This window comes from Psammomys obesus, unplaced genomic scaffold, assembly GCF_907164565.1.
Source record: "Psammomys obesus unplaced genomic scaffold, mPsaObe1.curated_primary_1811, whole genome shotgun sequence".
In the NCBI taxonomy this organism is placed as follows: Eukaryota; Metazoa; Chordata; class Mammalia; order Rodentia; family Muridae; genus Psammomys; species Psammomys obesus.
The window spans coordinates 1-18,905 of NW_026590864.1; the positions used below are offsets into that span (position 1 = coordinate 1).

Below are 18,905 nucleotides of genomic sequence, written 5' to 3' on the forward strand. Positions count from 1 at the left end.
GAGAGAGCAGTGCCCCGGGCCTCGCCTTCCCGAGAGAGCAGTGCCCCCGGGCCTCGCTTTCCCGAGAGAGCAGTGCTCTCGGCCTCGCTTTCCCGAGAGAGCAGTGCTCCCGGCCTCGCTTTCCCGAGGTGCGCGGACAGCGAGCGGTCAGGCGCGGTGCAGCCCCTCGGGGTAACCCGGCTGGGTCTCTGCAGCGTACGCTGCGTGTGCCGACCGTGGGAAGTGGACTCCTCCAAGGGCCGTACTTTGAGAGGCAGGTTCTACGTATTTCCTCCGATCAGGACCACGGACCAGCCGCTCTCCGGGTCTCAGTTTACTGAGGGACTGCAAGTCTGGACTGTAACTTGGTCTACAAAGCGAGTGCAGGACAGCCAAGGCTACACAGAGAAACCCTATCTCGAAACCAAAAAAAAAAAAAGAATTCTAGACTGTAACATAGTGACATTACCGTGGCCTGCGGGGACCGAGGGAACTGCGGAAGGGGCATCGATGCCTTTCGGCATCTTTTTGCAGTTAGGTCTCATTTCTCCAGCGTTTAATCTCTAGAATGAGAGCCTCCTGGGAGGCCTTTACTCTGCCGAAATTTATCTGCAAGAGACAGTTGGAACACGTGGGATGGGGTTCAGAGTGGGCGCAGGGAGTGGTTAGCAGCTTCTGCCCAATCGGGGAGGGAGGGATATTGAGAGGCAGTAGAGTAACACGATCCCGGGAACTGGACTTGGCCGAGAAGCCTCCGGTATGATGAGCACTTGTGCTCTGGTATCTTCAGCGGTCTAGTGCTCTTTCCCTTTCAGATCCTAGCTGTGTCTTCTGTTCTTAGCCTGGCACAACCCTGCTTTATGCCCGTTGGGTTAGGGAACATTATGAAGACCCCACTTTCTACCTGCCAATAACTTTACAGACTGAGTTAAAGTACATGCAGCCTCCTTGATTTCTTCCTCCCAAGGATTACTTGAGGGCAATTAGAAAGACTACTGTCTCAGAGAGACACAGTTTGTTCCCAGAGCTGATTCACTTACTGTTAAAAGGGCTGCTTGTTTAACAGGGTGGGTGGGATAGGGGCAGGAAGCCATGGCCTGCTGAGAAGAGAGGACAAACAGCAGCAGGACAGGTGATAAGTCCCCTAATTTAGGAGCTTCAGCTCCCTTTGCTCTAAGTAGGAATTAGGCATGGCAGTACTTGCTGAGTGCCTGTTCTGTGAACGAATTGAAGGGACTGAGTTAGTGGTGGGTTTGGAATATTCTAGAAAGGGAGAATTTTCACTTTGTCAAAATGAAGTCATTCATTCGACAGCCAGGGCGTGTGCTGCTGTGTTATGCTATGTGTTGTTGGCTCCAGGAATACAAATGAAGAGTGTAACCCTGCCCCCCCTTCCTGTCAAAACGTTGCTGTAGGGTGACTTGGTAGGTCAGGCCAAGGCTTGACAGCTGGGGGCATTGAGTATTTGGTTTATGTTTCCAAATTACCAGCCTGACTCCTGCATTTGTGGCATTTCTGGCAGCAGTCTGTGAGTTTTTCCACTTATGTGTTGGCTGGACCAGGGGTGAGCGCTATGGCCTAATGTTGTGTCCTGTGCCCTCCAAACTCAGTTCCCTTACTTCATTTTCTGCTTTGACCTCAGCTCAGCCAGTTAGAATGTGATGGTTGGGGGGGGTCCTTCAGGGAGGGAGGTGTTCTAGATTGTATCCCCTCATTGTAAGTTGACACCTCTGAAAAGGAATTGCTTTTAGACTTTTGAGGTTATCAGAACCCACATTTTCTTGGTTGTTGGATAGAATCTTGACACATCTTTTTCATAGGCTACGGGGCCTGGAGTGCTGGACCTGCCAACACCCAGGGTAAGTGGTTCTTGCTTGATGGGTTACATTGTTGGTTTCCCCTGCTGCATGCCCTTCTGTAGTAGAGCCCCACATACGTCCTTACCAGGGTACAATTTCCCTTTCTTCCTGGCTATAAAGGAAGAATAGTTGCTTGAGTGCTGCAAGGGAGTGGACGCTGGTTCGTGGTGGAATGCTGCCTGTATCACTCCCTACCTACCACCACCCAGTGTGCTTTCAGACTGTAGTACCCATCCACCTCTGTTAGTTTGTGTGTACTATTGTGCATTCCTATTATATTTGCCATGTCATGGAATGTTTTTGTTTTGACATACTTTTCCTGTGACCATTTAGAGAGATAAAATCTTGGGGGGGAGGGGTTGTGTTTTGTTTGTTTGTTTGTTTTTTTGAGACAAGGTTTCTTTGTGTAGCCTTGGTTGCCCTACACCTGCTTTGTAGACCAGGCTGGCCTTGAACTCACTGAGTTCCACCTGCCTCTGCCTCCCAGAGTGCTGGAATTACAAAAATAGATGGAAGGCTGGATGTGACCTAGGGGTTTTTTTTTGTGTGTTGTGTGTGGTTTTGGTTTTTCTTTTTTTTTCCCTTTTCTGAGGCTAGAACCTGCCCCACACACAACCCATTCCAGGAAACAAAGTCTTCCCCTGTTTTCCAATCCTGGAACATATTCCTGATACCATTGGGGGCAAGCCACTTTTCTGTATATCCCCATGTGTCCCAGGAGGAGATCTCAGGAAACCTCTGCCACGTGATACACTCTTGTTGGGTTAAGAATGTGATTTTCCATCAATGTCCTATATTAGCAGGATTGCCAGTCACCAGGTTTGGCTCCTGGTGAGAACTGAACCTGTGTAGGGGTCTCTCTGAGGCTCCAGGCCACACTGGCCTCTCAGTTGGCATTGCAGTGTGGATCACCATCCTGGGCCCACTCTGTACCTTTCTTTCCATAGTTTTCATGGGAGAAGTCAGGCTTGTCGGGGGAGAGAATTGTTGATGCTTATACTCACTCTGTAAAACATGAAAATGCTAAGGACCACTGCCACTACCATCACACCCTGTTTTCTAGTGCATTGAGGTGGTGGTTGTCCTTAGGGAAGCTGTAATTCTGGCATTGAAGTGCTTCTGTGTTGTTTTCCCTAAGGTACATACGGAAGCGGTATGGCCAGCTGGCAAGGTAAGACCTGAAAGGAATCTTAAGGTGGGCAAGTAAGGCTCTTAAACAGCCATCCAAAGGGGCTGAGGTACACGTCCCTACTCCCCATGTGGCTGTGTATACACCTCTGTTGTGGCTAGCAGAAGAAAGGTTGCTGGACACTGGGTGCTTAGGAGTGCCAGAGCTAGGCTAGCCTGGAGGGGAGTTTGAGCTTGTTAGAGAGGGATTGTGGATACAATGTGGGAACAGCAGCTTTCAAATACCCTTGCCAGTACTGTGAACTGCTATTTTGAGGCTCTTGGCTACCTCTGGCTTTGATTAGGAAACAAGTCCTGCTGTCTTTGGGTTTTCAAGACAGGGTTTCTCTTTGTAGCCTGGGCTGTCTTGGAGCTTGCTCTTTAGATCAGGCTGGCCTCTGCCTCCCAAGTGCTGGGATTAAAGGCGTGTGCTGCCACTGCCCAGCAAAATTTTAATTTTTAATTTTTTTTTTTTTTTTAACGTATGAATGCTCTGTTTGCATGTACACCTGCATCTCAGAAGAGGGCATCAGTTCCCATGTGGTTGCTGTGAATTGAACTCAGGACCTCTGGAAGAGCAGCCAGTCTCTCTAGTCCCATCCTACTGTCTCCTAAAGAAAACCTAATACAGTCTGGCCACTTGTCTTTGATCACTTGTGTGTTGTGGTGTGATGCTGGTGGTACTTGGTTCCATAACTTTTTTCTTCCTGGTGGGCAGAGAGTGCTCCCCTGCAGACAAGGACGTCATGCACAGCCTCATGTGCTGAGTTCTAACATGATTCCTCTTTCTTCTAATAGGTTATGAAAACTACAACTACTACAACACCCAGAACACCAGTGTCTCTGCAGGAGCACCCTATAGTTATGGCCCAGCCTCATGGGAGGCCACCAAGGCCAGTGATGGTGGCCTAGCAGTTGGGAGTTCTGCCATGCATATGGCCTCTTTTGCCCCAGAGCCATGCGCTGACAACTCTGACTCGCTCATTGCCAAGATCAATCAACGTTTGGACATGTTGTCCAAGGAAGGAGGCAGGGGTGGGACCAGCAGCGGTGGGGAGGGCATGCAGGACCGAGACAGGTGATTATGGCCTTAACCCTCTCTTGGTGGAGTCCCTTTGTTGAGTCAGATGGGATGGGTAGCAGCTCTTTGGGAAAGACCTCTTCCCTGCTCAACTGTGTTAGACAGGAGCTGGACCCCAGTGGGAGGGTCCCTGCAATAGGACCTCATTGAAGGTTTCTTAAACTGTTGGCTGATTGAGGTTAACCCAAGATTCTTTCTTCATCTGTTAAAGGCATCATGCTCTTTCTGTGTTAGCAATGTCTGAATGAGGGTCTTAGGCCGATTTGCCTCCTGGGCAGTTAGGTGGATACCGGGTGGTTTGGTGTTTTGTTTTGAACGCGAGGGGGTCATCTTAGTTTAAAGTTAAGCGAAAGTTAGATGTTAGGTGCCCTGGGTGGCTTAGCCAGGCTCCTGGCTGCTCCTGACAAGGTGTGTACTTCCTTTGCAGCTCATTCCGCTTCCAGCCATACGAACCCTACAGCTCCAGGCCCTGCTTGCCTGAGCATAATCCCTATCGCCCCGGCTACAGTTATGATTATGACTTTGACTTGGGGACTGACCGAAACGGTAGCTTTGGTGGGACATTCAACGACTGTCGGGACCCAGCCCCAGAACGGGGTTCCCTTGATGGCTTCTTCAGGGGCCGGGGCCAGGGCCAGGGCCGCTTCCAGGACCGGAACAACTCCAGCACCTTCATACGTAGCGACCCCTTCATGCCACCCTCAGCTTCCTCAGAGCCCCTCTCTACTACCTGGAATGAGCTGAACTACATGGGCGGACGTGGGCTAGGTGGGCCCTCCACCAACAGGCCACCGCCTTCTCTCTTCTCCCAGTCCATGGCCCCTGACTACGGCATTGTGGGGATGCAGGGGGTGGGCGGTTTTGGTAACACCATACCTTATGGATGTGGCCGGTCCCAGACTCGGATTCGGGATTGGGTAAGTGCACCGAGGTCTGTCAGGCCTCCCCCCCCCCCCCGCCTTCCTAACAGCTTTATTGAGGTAAATAAAGCTGTGTGCCTCCGTGTACTGTGAGATGCCCTTACTTTCCAGTGTGTAGTTGCACTTTCAGTAAGTTTTAGATGTCTCCATCAGCTCATCGGCCATCCCTGAGTTGGCCTGTTGTGGATATTCCATAGCAATAGAATATCACATGTACCTTTGTGTGTCTGGCTTCTTCAAGCATGACATGAGTTTTGGACTCCAACTCTAGTGTCACTTGCTTCTTTAAGGCTTTTTCCTGCCTTTGTTCTTACAAATGCAGGTCTTTATTTGTGGGGCATCTTACTGGCCCAGGTTAGTACTACATGCATGTGTTTGTATCTATAGCCCAGAAGGAGGGGATTTGAGCGCTTTGGACCAGACAGCATGGGCAGGAAGCGGAAGCAGTTTCCACTGTATGAAGAACCTGATGCCAAACTGGCCCGTGCTGACAGTGAAGGAGATCTATCTGAAAACGGTATGCTCTGGGGATCACTGAGCCAGGTGGGCGTAAGATGAATCTGTTGTCAGTCTGGTCTCTGAGCTTGGGAGAATGAGAATGCTCTGGAGGCCATCCCCCTAGGGGCTAATATTTCTGTCCCTGTGCCTGGCAGATGATGGAGTTGGTGACTTCCGGTCAGATGAAGACTTCAGGGGGGTGAGTTCACCTTGTGGGTTCTCTCTGTCTGGGCTTGCTTTCTTCTGTCCTTCAGCGCTCTTCCTCACGCACGTGGAAAAACTGATCTTTTGTGTGCATCCTGTAACAACTGTTCTCGTTCTTTCTCTCTCTCAATTCTTCCCTCACACATTAAATCTCCACCACAGTTTCTCCTCCCAACCACTCTTCCTAGTTGCCCCCTCAACTTTCCCTCCTTGCCCTTAGATCAATTTCCCTTCTGAAAAGAGCAGGCATCCCAGGGATATTATCCACTGTTCTCTTTCTTAAAAAGCTCCCAAACCTTTTTCCTTGCCTCACAGTGTTGAGTCTAGCCATCAGCCTTCTATTTGTGGGGCTCTGCAGGCTGCTGCTGATAGCCAGTCACTGGGGAGTGGCAGCAGAGGCCAGTCTTGGGCCACACCACATTCCTGAGAAGGGGACTTAACTCCCTGCACGTGGTGTTAGAAAGTTCCCTCTTTGTACTTCTGGTGGTCAGGTGGAGAGCAGGTGAGGGTGGACTAACAGGATCTTAAATAGCTTTGCTTTGGGGGGTGGCAGGAGATAGAGTCCAGGGCTTAAGCCATGATCTGGGAAGCAAAAGCAGGTAGATCTCTTAAGTTCAAGGCCAGCCTGGTCTACAAAGCAAGTCCAGGACAGCCAAGGCTACACAGAGAAACTATCTTTAAAAAAAAAAAAAAAAAAAAAAAAACATGATCTCCAAGTGTTCTTTCCTGAGAAGAAAAGAGAAGCTTTTCGAAGAATCTTGCTTGTTCCTCATTCAGTTGTCCTAGCTCTTAAGGCTGGACATCTGTAGTTCTAGATCTGCTTAAGACATTTGTTCTGCTTAGGTCATCCTAGGATCTGTATTTACCATAATTTGTTAGAATACTAAAGACACACTTGGAAATTTGGGAAGGCCCGTTTCCAGTTGGTGCTGGAATTACAATGCCACAGACTGGAGCTATTTCCCCTGCCAATGGATGAGCTCTTGTTCTGTAGTACAGAACTGTATGGTATGTCTTTGCCACCAGGCAGGTTCTGTCACTTTGAAGAGAACCAAGTTGGTGGCTGTAGAAGAAGAAAAAAAAAAAAAAAACCCTCATCGTCTTGTAACGGCAATGAATTATAACAGGGCACTTGAGCTCTGCTCTATGGTTCTGAGGTTTCCCCAGAGCTGCCTCATCTCCCGGCACCATAGCAGACCAAAACATATGGTGAGACAGCATGCTAGGTATTAGGGCCTGGGCTGCTTAGCGAGAACTCTGGACCTGTCTCCCTCACTGCCTGACATTGCATATGCCTTTTTTCAGGAGGATGAATTCTGTGACATCAGGAAGCAGAGAGGTAGGCATCACTCAGTATCTTTTGCAGCCTTTCTCTCTCTGACCCACACTCGTTACCCAGCTCCCAGCCAGCTTCTGAGTAAAACAGACTTTCATGGAGACCTTCATGGCTCATGGCAGAGGAATTGCAGCTGTGCAGTGGACCTAACTGTGGGAACTAACTCCAAAGCTAGGCTCCAGTGTTTGGTGGGGGATTTGCTTGAAAGGGGTTCCTTTGCCTCAGTGGGTACAAGTCGTAGGAGTTGGGGAGCCCATCTCTGGGTTTCTGTGATGCCCGTGATAGGAAAGTGAATTTCGGCAGTCTGGAGAAAAAGAGGCCCCTTTTCTATTTCCATTTTCTTTCCATCATTCTGGCCCATCGTCTCTATACCCACCATCTAGTAGGGGGTTGTTTTGTCTTTTTTTTTTTTTTTTTTTCCTCAGTTGTGAGCCTCAGTCTGTGTACCCTGGCCTCTGCCAGAAATACTGGCAGCTTCAGTACCTGTGGACAGAGAGAAAATGCCTACTGTGGTTGGTCTTGGGAGGGTGGCCTGTAAGGTGCATGCAGGCCCATATCTCAAGGCGTTTATCACTGAACAAACAGGACTTGTCAGTTGTAGGGCCAGAAACCCAAAAGCCCAACAAAGCTTATACCCCAAGGGTGACTTGGAGAATCAGCCTGAGCTGCAAGGCTTTAGGCTTAGCCAGGAGCTACTTGTCTTCCTCTCTGTTCTGTGGGCCTGGACTAGATGGTTACCCTCAAGGATCATAGGCTAGCCCCTCCTCACCTATAATCTGAAGGCCCTTGGCTCCTTCCAGGTTCGCGGGTTAGCTAACCCTCAGGTGTCCTCCAGCCCACACATTACAGTTTTGTCCACAGCTTGGAATCACCCCGCCCCACCCCCTAGCATTCAGCAGCTCATGCAGCCGGGTAAATGCTAAAGCAAAGGTGACATGTTTGTTGCGCACAGGTCCTGCTACCCAACCGGGATGACTTTGCTATTAAACAGCAGTCATAGTTTCAGGCAGTGACCTCTTGCCAAAAGTCCCACACGTCCTTTTGAGAGGCTTCTGAGCAGCGCACGCCGGTCGCCATCTTCGTGGGACAGTCTCGGGACTGGCATCAGGGGTAGGGGTTACAGTTCAGATGCTTATCCAACCTTTTTTCAGCATCCAGCCCTGGCCCTGAGCCTGGGGATCTGGCGTGGTCTTATGCTGAGATGCTGGCCACAGGACTGTCCTGGGAGCTATGCCAGCCCCAGGGAATGGATGGGAGGACCAGTTGGTCTCTTCCCATTTTTGTTTCTAGGATTGCTTCCCACTCTGCCTTGGGAAAGTCCAAGGTTGTTGGTTTTGTAAGTTGAAGATAGAGATTGGGCCAGCAAGGACTGTCAGACCTGCTGAGTCCCTAGTTTGGGTGAGGCCAACAGGACGGTCACCACAGCCCACCTAGAGGTGGGATGGAGGGTGGCAGTGCAGCTTTCTTTATTTCCTGAGGCCTTCCAGCTGCTCCCTCTGTGGGGATATTTGCAGCTCTTTGAGTGACGTGGGAGAAGACCCAACAACAGAGTGCTATATTGTATAAGCAGGCTGGGACAGAACAGAGTAGGTGGCCATGAGTGGGATGGGCCTCTGCCCATCAGGCCATGGGAGGAGTGAGGCAACTCCTCTGGGTCCTCATCAAAGGTCCTGGTACGTCAGGAACCTCTACCAGCTCCTCAGTGCCTGGGGTACCCTGGCCCTGCCATAAGAGGTGGAAGCTGGGCACAAGGTGTAGCTGCTGAGCGGCAGCATCCAACTTGGCCCTGGAGCTGGCCCCTCCTGCAGGCTCCTCAGTGTCTCGAGGGGACTTTTCTGTTACAGGAGAAAAAGAGGATGAGGACGAGGATGTGAAGAAGAGGCGGGAGAAGCAAAGGAGGAGAGACAGGATGCGGGACAGAGCAGCTGACAGGTGAGGCTTTGGTGAGACAGCCCTAGTTAAACATCACAGCTGAAGGCGGTCACACCTGGGCACCATCTGTCTTTCCAGGCTCCCCTGTAATGCACAACATTTTGTTTTGATGTAACTCCAGCTGTCAAGAAATCTTGGGCAGTGGAGCTGGAGAGGTGGCTTAGAGGCTGCTCTTCCAAAGGTCCTGAGTTCAATCCTCAGCAACCACATGGTGGCTCACAACCATCTATAATGAGATCTGGTGTCCTCTTCTGGCCTACAAGCATACATGCAGACAGGACACTGTATACATAGTAGATCTTTAAAAAAGAAAGAAACCTTAGCCAGGTTGATGGAAGATACAACTTAGGTGTGTGAAAGATGTCTCACCCACACCCACCCCCGATAATTGAAATTTGTTATTTCGTTTATTTATTTTCTCTGTGTAGCCCTGGCTGTCCTGGACTTACCTTGTAGACCAAGCTGGCCTCGAACTCGCAGGCATGCGCCACCATGCCCCGCTTGATAAATGAAATTTTTAAAAAGCCATTTGGTCTGGGGAGATGCGGACCTAAAGCACCTACAACAAAAGTCTTGCACAGCTATGTACATCTGGAAACTTGGCAGTGTTGGGGATGAGACCGAAGGATCCGGTGTACTATTTGATGAGAGATCCTGTCTCAGAAACAAGGTGGAGGAGGACTTCTGATCTCACGGACAGTTCATACCACGTGATTTCTAAATGACAGGGTCTATTTCCATGCTACTCAAAGTGGGGTGACTTTTATTTCTTTGATATTGGGAGTGGAACTCAAAGCATCCAAGTACCAAGGGAGTGAGTTATATCTGGCCGTGTGCCTAGGTTGTTTTGTTTTGTTTTGTTTTTTCTTCCTCCTCTCTTGTTTTTTAATCTTTTGTGTCTGTACTAATGAACAAGGATTTCAAAGACATTTAAAATTGTCAAGAGAGAGTTGGACATACTATCACATGCCTTTAATTCCAGCACTAAGGAGGCAGAGGCAGGCAGATCTCTTAAGCTTGAGAACAGCCAGGACTAAACAGAGAAACCCTGTTTAGAAAAAAACAGGGATTGTTAGAGCGCAGAATAGAATTGCAACAGGGATTGTCCCCATGACTCTTTAATAGTTTCTCATCAGCTCTTTCTGGAGACCTGTGAATGTCTCCTCTTCTCCCTTTGGCCCAGAGAGATTGTCAAACAACTGATGGAATAGTTTTCCTGAAATGTTTTCAAGGCTGGCCCACTGCGTTTCTGTACCCAAAGATGAGCTGGTGGTCTGTGCACTACCACTTCTTTCTGTGTTCTCTCTAGGATTCAGTTTGCTTGTTCTGTATGCAAGTTTCGTAGCTTTGAAGATGAAGAAATTCAAAAACATCTGCAAAGCAAATTTCACAAAGAGACGTTGAGGTTTATAAGTACCAAACTGCCTGACAAGACAGTGGAGTTCCTCCAGGTAAAGGGTGTGCAGTGTTTCTAAATAACTTTGGAAGGGTCAAGAGGAATCATCCAATTTCTTTTTACAAACTGAAGCTGTTGTTGATGTTTCTGTGTCAAAATGATAATAGCTCTGACCACAGCAGGTTTTTCCCATCAAGCTGCCACAGTAGCACCTTCTCCCACTCTGCAGTTGAGAAACGCCGAGAGTGCTATGTTCTCATTTCATTTGGTGGTGTCTCTTCAACGCTTCTAGGAGTACATCATAAACAGGAATAAGAAAATTGAGAAGAGGCGTCAGGAATTGTTGGAGAAGGAGAGCCCTAAACCCAAACCAGATCCATTCAAAGGTAAATTGTGAACCCAGTGTCCAAGTTATTCTGCATGCTCTTAAAGGTGCAGAACATGACTCAGTGCAGGCTGGCTGCTCTTTCAGAGGACTCAGGTTTGAGTCTTTCCTGTTTTTCAGGACAAGGGTGGGTGGGTGGGTGTGTCTCTGTCTCTGTCTGTCTTTGTCTGTGTCTGTCCTGGAACAGAGATCCACCTGCCTCTGCCTCTGCCTCCTGAGTTTGTTTCTTATTACCACATAGCAGCTCACAGTCCTCTGTGGCTCCAGTTCCAGAGACTCCAATGCTCTTTTGGCTTCTCTGCATAGACGTGATTACAGACAGAATGCCCATACGTATAAAATGAATTGATTGAAGAAGAAAAAAGAAAGGGAGAAAAAAAAAAGGGGGGAGTGCAGAGGTCTGTATAGCTCTACTTTATTTGTAGTTCTTTAAGCCTCTACTTCCCTTCCAAACCCCCAACCCTAGGTAGGAGAGAAAGGTTAGAAGAGAAAGAAGATGTAGACTTCTTTTGACTTAGTTCTAGATGGTTAGTTTCATCAGGTTCTTTGTGAAAATAGCAATCTCAGTCGCCAGGATATGCCTTCCTCCTCTGTCCTTCTCCTGGAAACTCCATCCTCTCTCTAGGTTCTGGTATGTATACTCGCCCAGTGTCCTTAGAATTCTACTAACTCCAGATGACAAAGACCACACACCACTCTCCAAGCCTCAAGAGGCTGTTATAAGCTGTGTAAACTAAGGCTGACCCATATCCCACACCTAGGATTCAAACAGAAACATATTTACATAACATAACTTGAGTTTGTTATTGTTTGGTTTGGTTGTTTGTTTTTTTAAGATGTATTTATTATGTATGCAGAGCTGCCTCCATGTACACCTGCACGCCAGAAGGCAAGTTTTGTTTGTATAGCTATGGCTGTCCCAGACTCTTGGTAGACCAGGCTGGCCTTTGTCATGGTACCAGCTGCATAACTGGGTGGTTTTTGTTTTGTTTATTAATTATTATAATTTGTTACAATTTATTCACTTTGTATCCTGGCTGTTGCCCCCTCCCTCTACTCCTCCCAATTCCATCCACCCTTCCTCTTCTCCTCCTGTGCCCCTCCCCTAGTGCATTGATAGGGGAGGTCCTCTTCCCCTTCTGTCTGACCCAAGTCTGTCATGTATTATCAGGACTGGCTGAATTGTCTTTCTTTGGTGGCCTGGCAAGGCTGCACCCTCCAAGAGGAGGTGATCAGAGAGGCTGCCACTGAGTTCACGCCAGAGACAACCCTGCTCCCCTTACTAGGGAACCCACTTGGAAACTAAGTGTATTGTATGGGCTGTATCCGAGCAGTAGTTTTAGGTCCTCTCCATGCTTGGACCTTGGTTGGGATATCAGCCGCTGCAGGGCCCCCAAGGCCCAGTTTTTTTGTTTGTTTGGTTGGTTGGCTGGGGTTTTTGTTTTTGTTTTGTTTTGTTTTGTCTCTGCTGGCCTCCTTTTGGAGCTCCTGTCCTGTTCACCAGCCCCCCCCCCCCCATCCAGTCCATCTGCCCCCTTCTTTGGCTGTGAGTCTCGGCCTCCGCTTCAATATCTCTCAGTGGAGTCTTTCAGAGGCGTCTATGGTAGGCGCCAAGACAGGGAACATAACTGAGCTTTTAAACTTCGTTGTGGTTCATAGGCTTTACAGCCAAGTAGAACTATTGATTGCTTTTCATCCTTGGTACCTTACATAGCATTTTTTTTGATTCTTTGAAAGCTACACACAACTGCATAACAGCTTATGAGAATGGTATGAAGCAACCTGATGGTTCTCTCCTTGGTGTAGACACAGCTGGAAGGATGATGTTTCGACAAATCGTTCTTCACAGTGGGCCAGATCTCCTATGGGAACAAACATACAGGAGGGTGGCCAGAGGAGACCATGTGGACCTTGCTGGGAGGAGGGAGAAAACTGCTTGTTTGGTTCCATTCCAGGGATTGGCCAGGAACATTTCTTCAAGAAGATTGAAGCTGCACACTGCTTGGCCTGTGATATGCTGATTCCTGCCCAGCACCAGCTTCTCCAGCGGCATCTGCACTCTGTGGACCATAACCATAATCGAAGGGTAAATAGTTTTGATGCCGGCTGGCTGCCGGTTGAATGAGGTTAGACCCTTGTGTGTTGTATCAGGAACGCTCTTGTTGCTATCAGGTCTTGCAGCAAGCCTGTCATCTTCCTGCAACCTTCACTCCAGATTGCTAAAATGAAAGTACCTGGTATTCCCACCTACTTGGAAGCTGATTTAAGAGGCAGGCTTTCATTCTCTTGTTCTTTCTCTCTCCTTGGTTTCAGACAGGCTGGCCTAGAACTCAAAAGATTTACCTGCCTCTGCCTCCCAAGGATTAACGGTGTATGCCTCCACGCCTAGCCTGGCCCTGTTTCTTAAAAAGAGAAAGGGATAAAAGACACAGAAACTGGTGCATGGATTGCCTGGATATAATAGCTAAATTGAAACTGTTTTCTACAGATTACACCAAGTTTCCCAGTTGCTGGGTTTCTGTAAGGTGAGGCTAACAGCTATTGAGAGTTCAGTGGCCTTGAGGACCAACTTCCCTTTTTGTCTTCCCCTTATGATGAGGCAGAGGCTAAAGGTTTAGCCTGCGGATTAGCAAGGTTTTGTTATTGCTAGTTTTTTCAGCAACAACAAAAAAGTCTGATCAAGCCAGGCATGGTGGTGCACATCTGTAATCCCAGCACTCAGGGAGGCAGAAGCAGGCAGATTTCTGTGAGTTCGAGATCAGTCTGATCTACAGTGTCCAGAACAGCCAGGATTGTTATACAGAGAAACCCTGTCTCGAAAAAAACTTAAAAAAAAAAAAAGTCTGAGCAATACCGTTGATCTTCCCCTGTAAATCCTACAATCACAGTTTGTAATAACTGGGGATTGAAAGCATTTGCAATTCTTTTAAATGCTCCCCAACCAATACCTTATCATAGCCATTTGCGCAGCATTAGTTATGTTAGGCTAACTCAGCTAAAATATAGGGAGCATATGCATTAGGTCCTTTGCAAATACCGGGCCTTTTGATAGGAGACTTGAGTGTCCTTGGAGTTTGTTTTTTGAAGGGAGCAAGAAGTCAGTTCCCTGCCATTAGGAGGTTCTGTAGGCCCAGAACATCTGATCTGCTCTGTGTGGCATGACTGCTATCGATTTGCAAAAGCAGCTACTGAAACAAAACAGTGGGTGTGGCTGCATTGCTGGCTACTGGGTTAGCATCTCAATCAAGACAATACTGCTCCCCACCCCGAATTCCACAGATCCGCCTGCCTCTGCCTTCCAGTGCTATGGTTAAAGGACAACTCCACCACCCCTGGGCTCCATCTCATCTCTTACTGCTTGCTTTTTTTTTTTTTTTTTTTTTTTTTTTTTCTTTTTTCTTTTTAGATTTATTTTTATTTTAGCTGTATGATTGTTTTACCTGTTACTTATTGTTATAACTGTACACTGGTGCCCGTGGATGTCAGAAAAGCTCCAGATCCCCTTTAACTGTATTTAGAGACTCCATGTGGCTACTAGGAACCAACCCTGGATCCTCTTCAACAGCAAAAAGTGTTGTTAGCCAAAGAACGTCTCTCCAGTTCTTTTAGGGCCTTCCAAGACCAGCAGAACAATCTACAAGCAAGTGGTTAGTATATGAAAAGAGAAGTCATGAAGCAGTGAGCTGCTTTTAGACATGGCTGGAGAGACGGCTAAGTAGGGGCTGGTATCAAAGCTGTGCACCAGCATGCTTTGCCCAGTCTGTAAGGTTTTAGCTGGTGCTGCTAGGACTTACTGTGAGGGCACTGTAACCTCAAAAGCTTTGCCCTTCCCTCTTTAGTCCACACAACTTTTTATTTTGTTGTTTGGGGGTTTGTTTGTTTTTTGTTTGGGTTGTTTTGATTTTGTTGGTTGGTTGGTTGGTTTGGAGATAGTCTCACTGAGTACACATGGTACACGGTCTTACATGGTCATACCTGCTTTTTGTTTTATGACCTTCCCACTTGGTTGCACTGCTTTCCCTTCAGGGGCTGTCTGGTACTTCAATTTTGTGGGGTTTTTGGCATTCTGAGATTTTCCTCCAAAATAAAGATGGCAGTTGTGTGTCTTGAAAACTTGACATAGTGACCTAGTTCCTTTCTTTCCTTCCTTCCTTTCTTTTTTTTCTGATTTATTTTATGTTCGTTAATATTTTGCCTTCATCCTTGTCTGTCTGTGTAAAGGTACCAGATCCCCTGGAACTGGACTTAGAGAAAGTTGAGAGCTACCATGTGGTTTCTGCGAATTGAACCCAGGTCCTCTGGAAGAGCAGTCACCACTCTTAACCCCTGAGCCATTTCTCCGGCCCCCAAACCTCCAGTTTCATTGCTTAGTGATAAAATACCCTAACGAAAGACAACTTAGCAGAAAAAGGGTTTCACTAGCAAATCAGGTTGTGGTACAGTATAGGAGCGCCTGTGTGCTTAGTGCTTAGCTAGTTGTCTCACATGGTCCAGTAGCTGGTGCCACCCCACTGACCAGGCCAGCCTGATCCAGGCACTACAGCACTGAGGCTTTAGCTGGAGGGTTGGGTTGTGTCAAGTTGACAGTTAAACTAACCACCACACACCCCGGCTAGTCCTCTGGGTTCTCTTGGCTACTTTTAAAAGCCTACTTTTGGTTGCCTTTGCAGTTGGCTGCTGAACAGTTCAAGAAAACAAGTCTCCATGTGGCTAAGAGCGTTTTGAACAACAAACATATAGTGAAGATGCTGGAAAAATACCTCAAGGTTTGTGTTCGGGAATCTAGTGGACCACAAAGTTTTGGGGATGAAAGATTTGTATAGAATGTAGTTAGGGTGCAGTGTTCATCATTTCTGAGTTTTAAAAAGAAGGAAAGACATGAGAACACATGAGGGTTAGATATGTGACAGTGGGGGTTTCTAGAGACTTGGTTCCTTACCTGTGACCTTGGGTTGTAGTGCTGTTCGGGGGATAACTGCATTATGCTATGCACACTCAACACAGAAAAGACAAGACTGTGAGCTCTGAAGGACTGAGCTGTGCTGGTCATGTGCTCTTCAGAGAGCATGCAAGCTGGATAGAGTGACATGCCTATAGTTGTAGCTACTCTGGAGCCAAGGGAGAATCAATCAGTTCAGCCCAGGAAATTGAGATCAGCATGGCAGCATAGCAAGACCTGGCCTCAAAACAATGAAATAAGTCAAACTATACAGGAAATATTAGGTACTAAGGTTGTGTGGTGGCACACACCTGTAATAATAGCACTTGGGAGCCAGATAGGAGGATTACTGAATTTGAGGCCGGCCAGGACCATTGTTAACAGTAGGCTGAAAACAGCATAGACAGGCTCCATGGGTGGTGCTGGTGGTGGAGCGCTTGTTTAGCATATATGATGACTTGGGTTTAATCCTCAATACACCAAAATATGTGTGTTAATTAACAGATAGTAGGCCATGAATTTGAGGAAGACAGAGACCACTCATGAGAAATTCTCAATAAATAAAAATAAACTAACCAAGCCAGGCATGGTGGTTCATGCTTTTAATCCAAGCACTTGGGAGGCAGAGGCAGTTGGATCTCTCTGAGTTTGAAGTCAGCTTTCTCTATGAAGAGGGTCCAGGACAACCAGGGCTTGTTACACAAAGAAACCCTGTCTCAAAAAAACCAAAAAATAAAAATTACCCAACCAAACTTAATCTAATCTGTGAACTTTGAAGGTTGCTGTCTCCTGCTTGTAGGCTGCTGCTTTGCAGACTCTGGCCCTGAAAACAAGAACTCCTCCTAAGCTGGGCTGCTGTTGGGCTGGGGCACTGATCTGTGTTCCCTTTCTGTCCAGGGTGAGGATCCTTTTGTCAATGAAACTGCTGCTGACCTTGAGACAGAAGGAGATGAGAATGTAGGAGGAGAGGAGAAGGAGACACCAGAGGAGGTAGCTGCAGAAGTATTAGCAGAGGTGATTACAGCAGCAGTGAGGGCTGTAGAGGGGGAAGGAGAACCGGCCACAGAGCATAAAGAAGTCCTAGATGAAGTGGGAGGCCCTGCAGATACAACAGAGGCCAGTAGTGACCCCCACACTGAAAAGCTGCCAGAGGAGCAGACCTGTGAAACAGCGCCTGAAAGCGGGAACACTGAAGACAAGGCCAGAAGTGAAGCTGCTGAGGCCAGAAATGAAGTCATTGTGCCAGCAGCAGAGGCCGAAAGCCACATACCTGTTGCTATCCCAGGAATCATGGAAGATGAAGTGGAACAAACTGATGCGGAGTCCAAAGATACTCCCCCAGAATGACCTTTTCTCCCTGTTTAAAGGGAAGTGGTATCATGTGCTATCTTTGGTTTGTAAGCAGCACTGGGGAATGTGTTTGGTAAAAAGACTTGGCCATCTCCTTCCCAGTGTACGTCAAGGATTGATGCTATACAGTGGATGGTTTCCCCCCTCTGTTAGAATACGAAAAGAGGTAAACCGTTTTCCAAGTGGCCTGTGATGGCTGTCTGTGCACTGCAGTTAGAATAATAAAAGTAGATCTTGCTGATAACTTGTTAAATACTGAAACTCACAGAATGTGAAGGTGTGGTTGGTTTTGTTTTTTTACTTGGGAAGCAGCTTGATAAGGATATCATTTTTGTTGTTTAAGGGAATTCCCTTTATTCACCTGCATGGCACATGGTGTGGGACATAAGGTTCAACCACCAAGTGGGTGAGAACTGACATTGTGCCCCCTCACCAGTAAATGGACCTGCCTACGATCAGATAAATTTTTAAAGCCTTTATTTTCGCTTTGGCATTAAGATAGCATCTTCCTTGACCCAAGCTAGCCTCAAACTCAATCCTCCTGTGTCAGCCTTTGGAGTCCTGGTTCTGTATACGTTCAGCCATGCTCAGCTGGGCTTTGGTTTTATAATACACTGTGTTCTATGTTCCTCACCAGATGTAGCAGCATCCTGTTAACATTAGACATCTGCCATGTGACCGTGGCCTGTGCATGAGGTCAGAAAAAGCCGCACAATAGGGGGCTGTTTTATAGGAGCATACCCACCTGAGCCTCTAGCATGATGGCACTGCCAAAGGCATGGTTCTCACTGTTGAGTGAATGCTGGTCAGTCTGATGGCTCACCTCTTTGTGTTCCACCTCTCTTACTGGTGCAGATTTTTTTTTTCCTCTTAATCTTGTTATTCCCACTTAAAGTATTTAGGAAGAAAACAAGAAATTGCTCTATCAATGGAAGACAAATACAAGTTTCCATAGCTCATACAGTTAAAGTGAAGGTGTTTCATTTAAGCAAATAGTTTTCTTTGGCAGTTCTGCATCTGAGCATGGGAGGCTTACCATGTCTTTGTACCAGGTTTTATAGGGTCAGAATGATAATTTTCCCCCTTTTGAAATTAATTGCTTTGTCCATCTGACTACACATTTCACATCTTGGAAACATCAGCCAGTGAAGAATTATTATAAAAGGCAGTAAAATAATGCAGCAATTCCATCAGCACTTCTGTCAAGGAGCATTCATTACTAGAGGATATGAGATGAACTTTGGAAATACCAATATCAAAACTTAATAAGCAATAAAGTGATGCCACTGAGACATTTCTGTTCTTTTTGTTTGTCTTGGTTTTTTTGTTTTTCAAGACAGGCCTGGCAACAACTTTTCTGTTCACGAGTTGCTGGTTAGATGTGATCTGAGTGTGTGTGTGTCCCTGTTCCCGTGCTAGTACCTAGGACCACATGGCAAGCAGTTCTTTACATTGACTTATTTAGTTGTGTGTATGTGAACATGCCGTGCTGTGCATTTGGAGGCCAGAGGACAGCTTGTGGAAAACCTTCCACAGCTTGTGGGTCTTGGATCCAGTGCATCATGCAGCCAGCACCTTAACCTAATGACATCGCTCCAATTTTTTTTTTTTTTGAAAGTTTTCCTAGGCAGCTTTCCTGCCTCAGCCTGTGGGAGTACAAAAAAATTACATTGACAATTAAACAGCAGTGTGAAAAAGACTAACTAAATTTTTCTTTGTTTTTCAAGACAAGGTTATTCTGTGTTGTCCTGACTGCTGTGGAACTTGCTGTAGACCAGGCTGGCCTCTTGCCTGCCTTGAGACTAAGAACTTTTTTTTAAGTAAGCGTGCCATTGAGAAATGTGATTTTCAGTGTATGT

At 47.2% G+C, this 18,905-nt stretch overlaps 1 protein-coding gene across 1 annotated transcript; it reads left to right on the forward strand.

The window, feature by feature from the left end:
* Positions 1–1,799: 1,799 nt before the first annotated feature.
* Akap8 (A-kinase anchoring protein 8) lies at positions 1,800–18,338 on the forward strand (the record flags this gene model as incomplete). The annotated part of the gene is given in 13 exon segments (XM_055609284.1): positions 1,800–1,838; positions 2,977–3,009; positions 3,804–4,083; positions 4,514–5,003; positions 5,394–5,523; positions 5,660–5,703; positions 7,014–7,047; positions 8,889–8,976; positions 10,286–10,427; positions 10,665–10,758; positions 12,713–12,843; positions 15,428–15,523; positions 16,594–18,338. Coding segments are annotated over 13 exon segments (2,051 nt in total), but the record flags the coding sequence as incomplete, so codon positions are not given.
* Between the last annotated feature and the right edge of the window lie 567 nt (positions 18,339–18,905).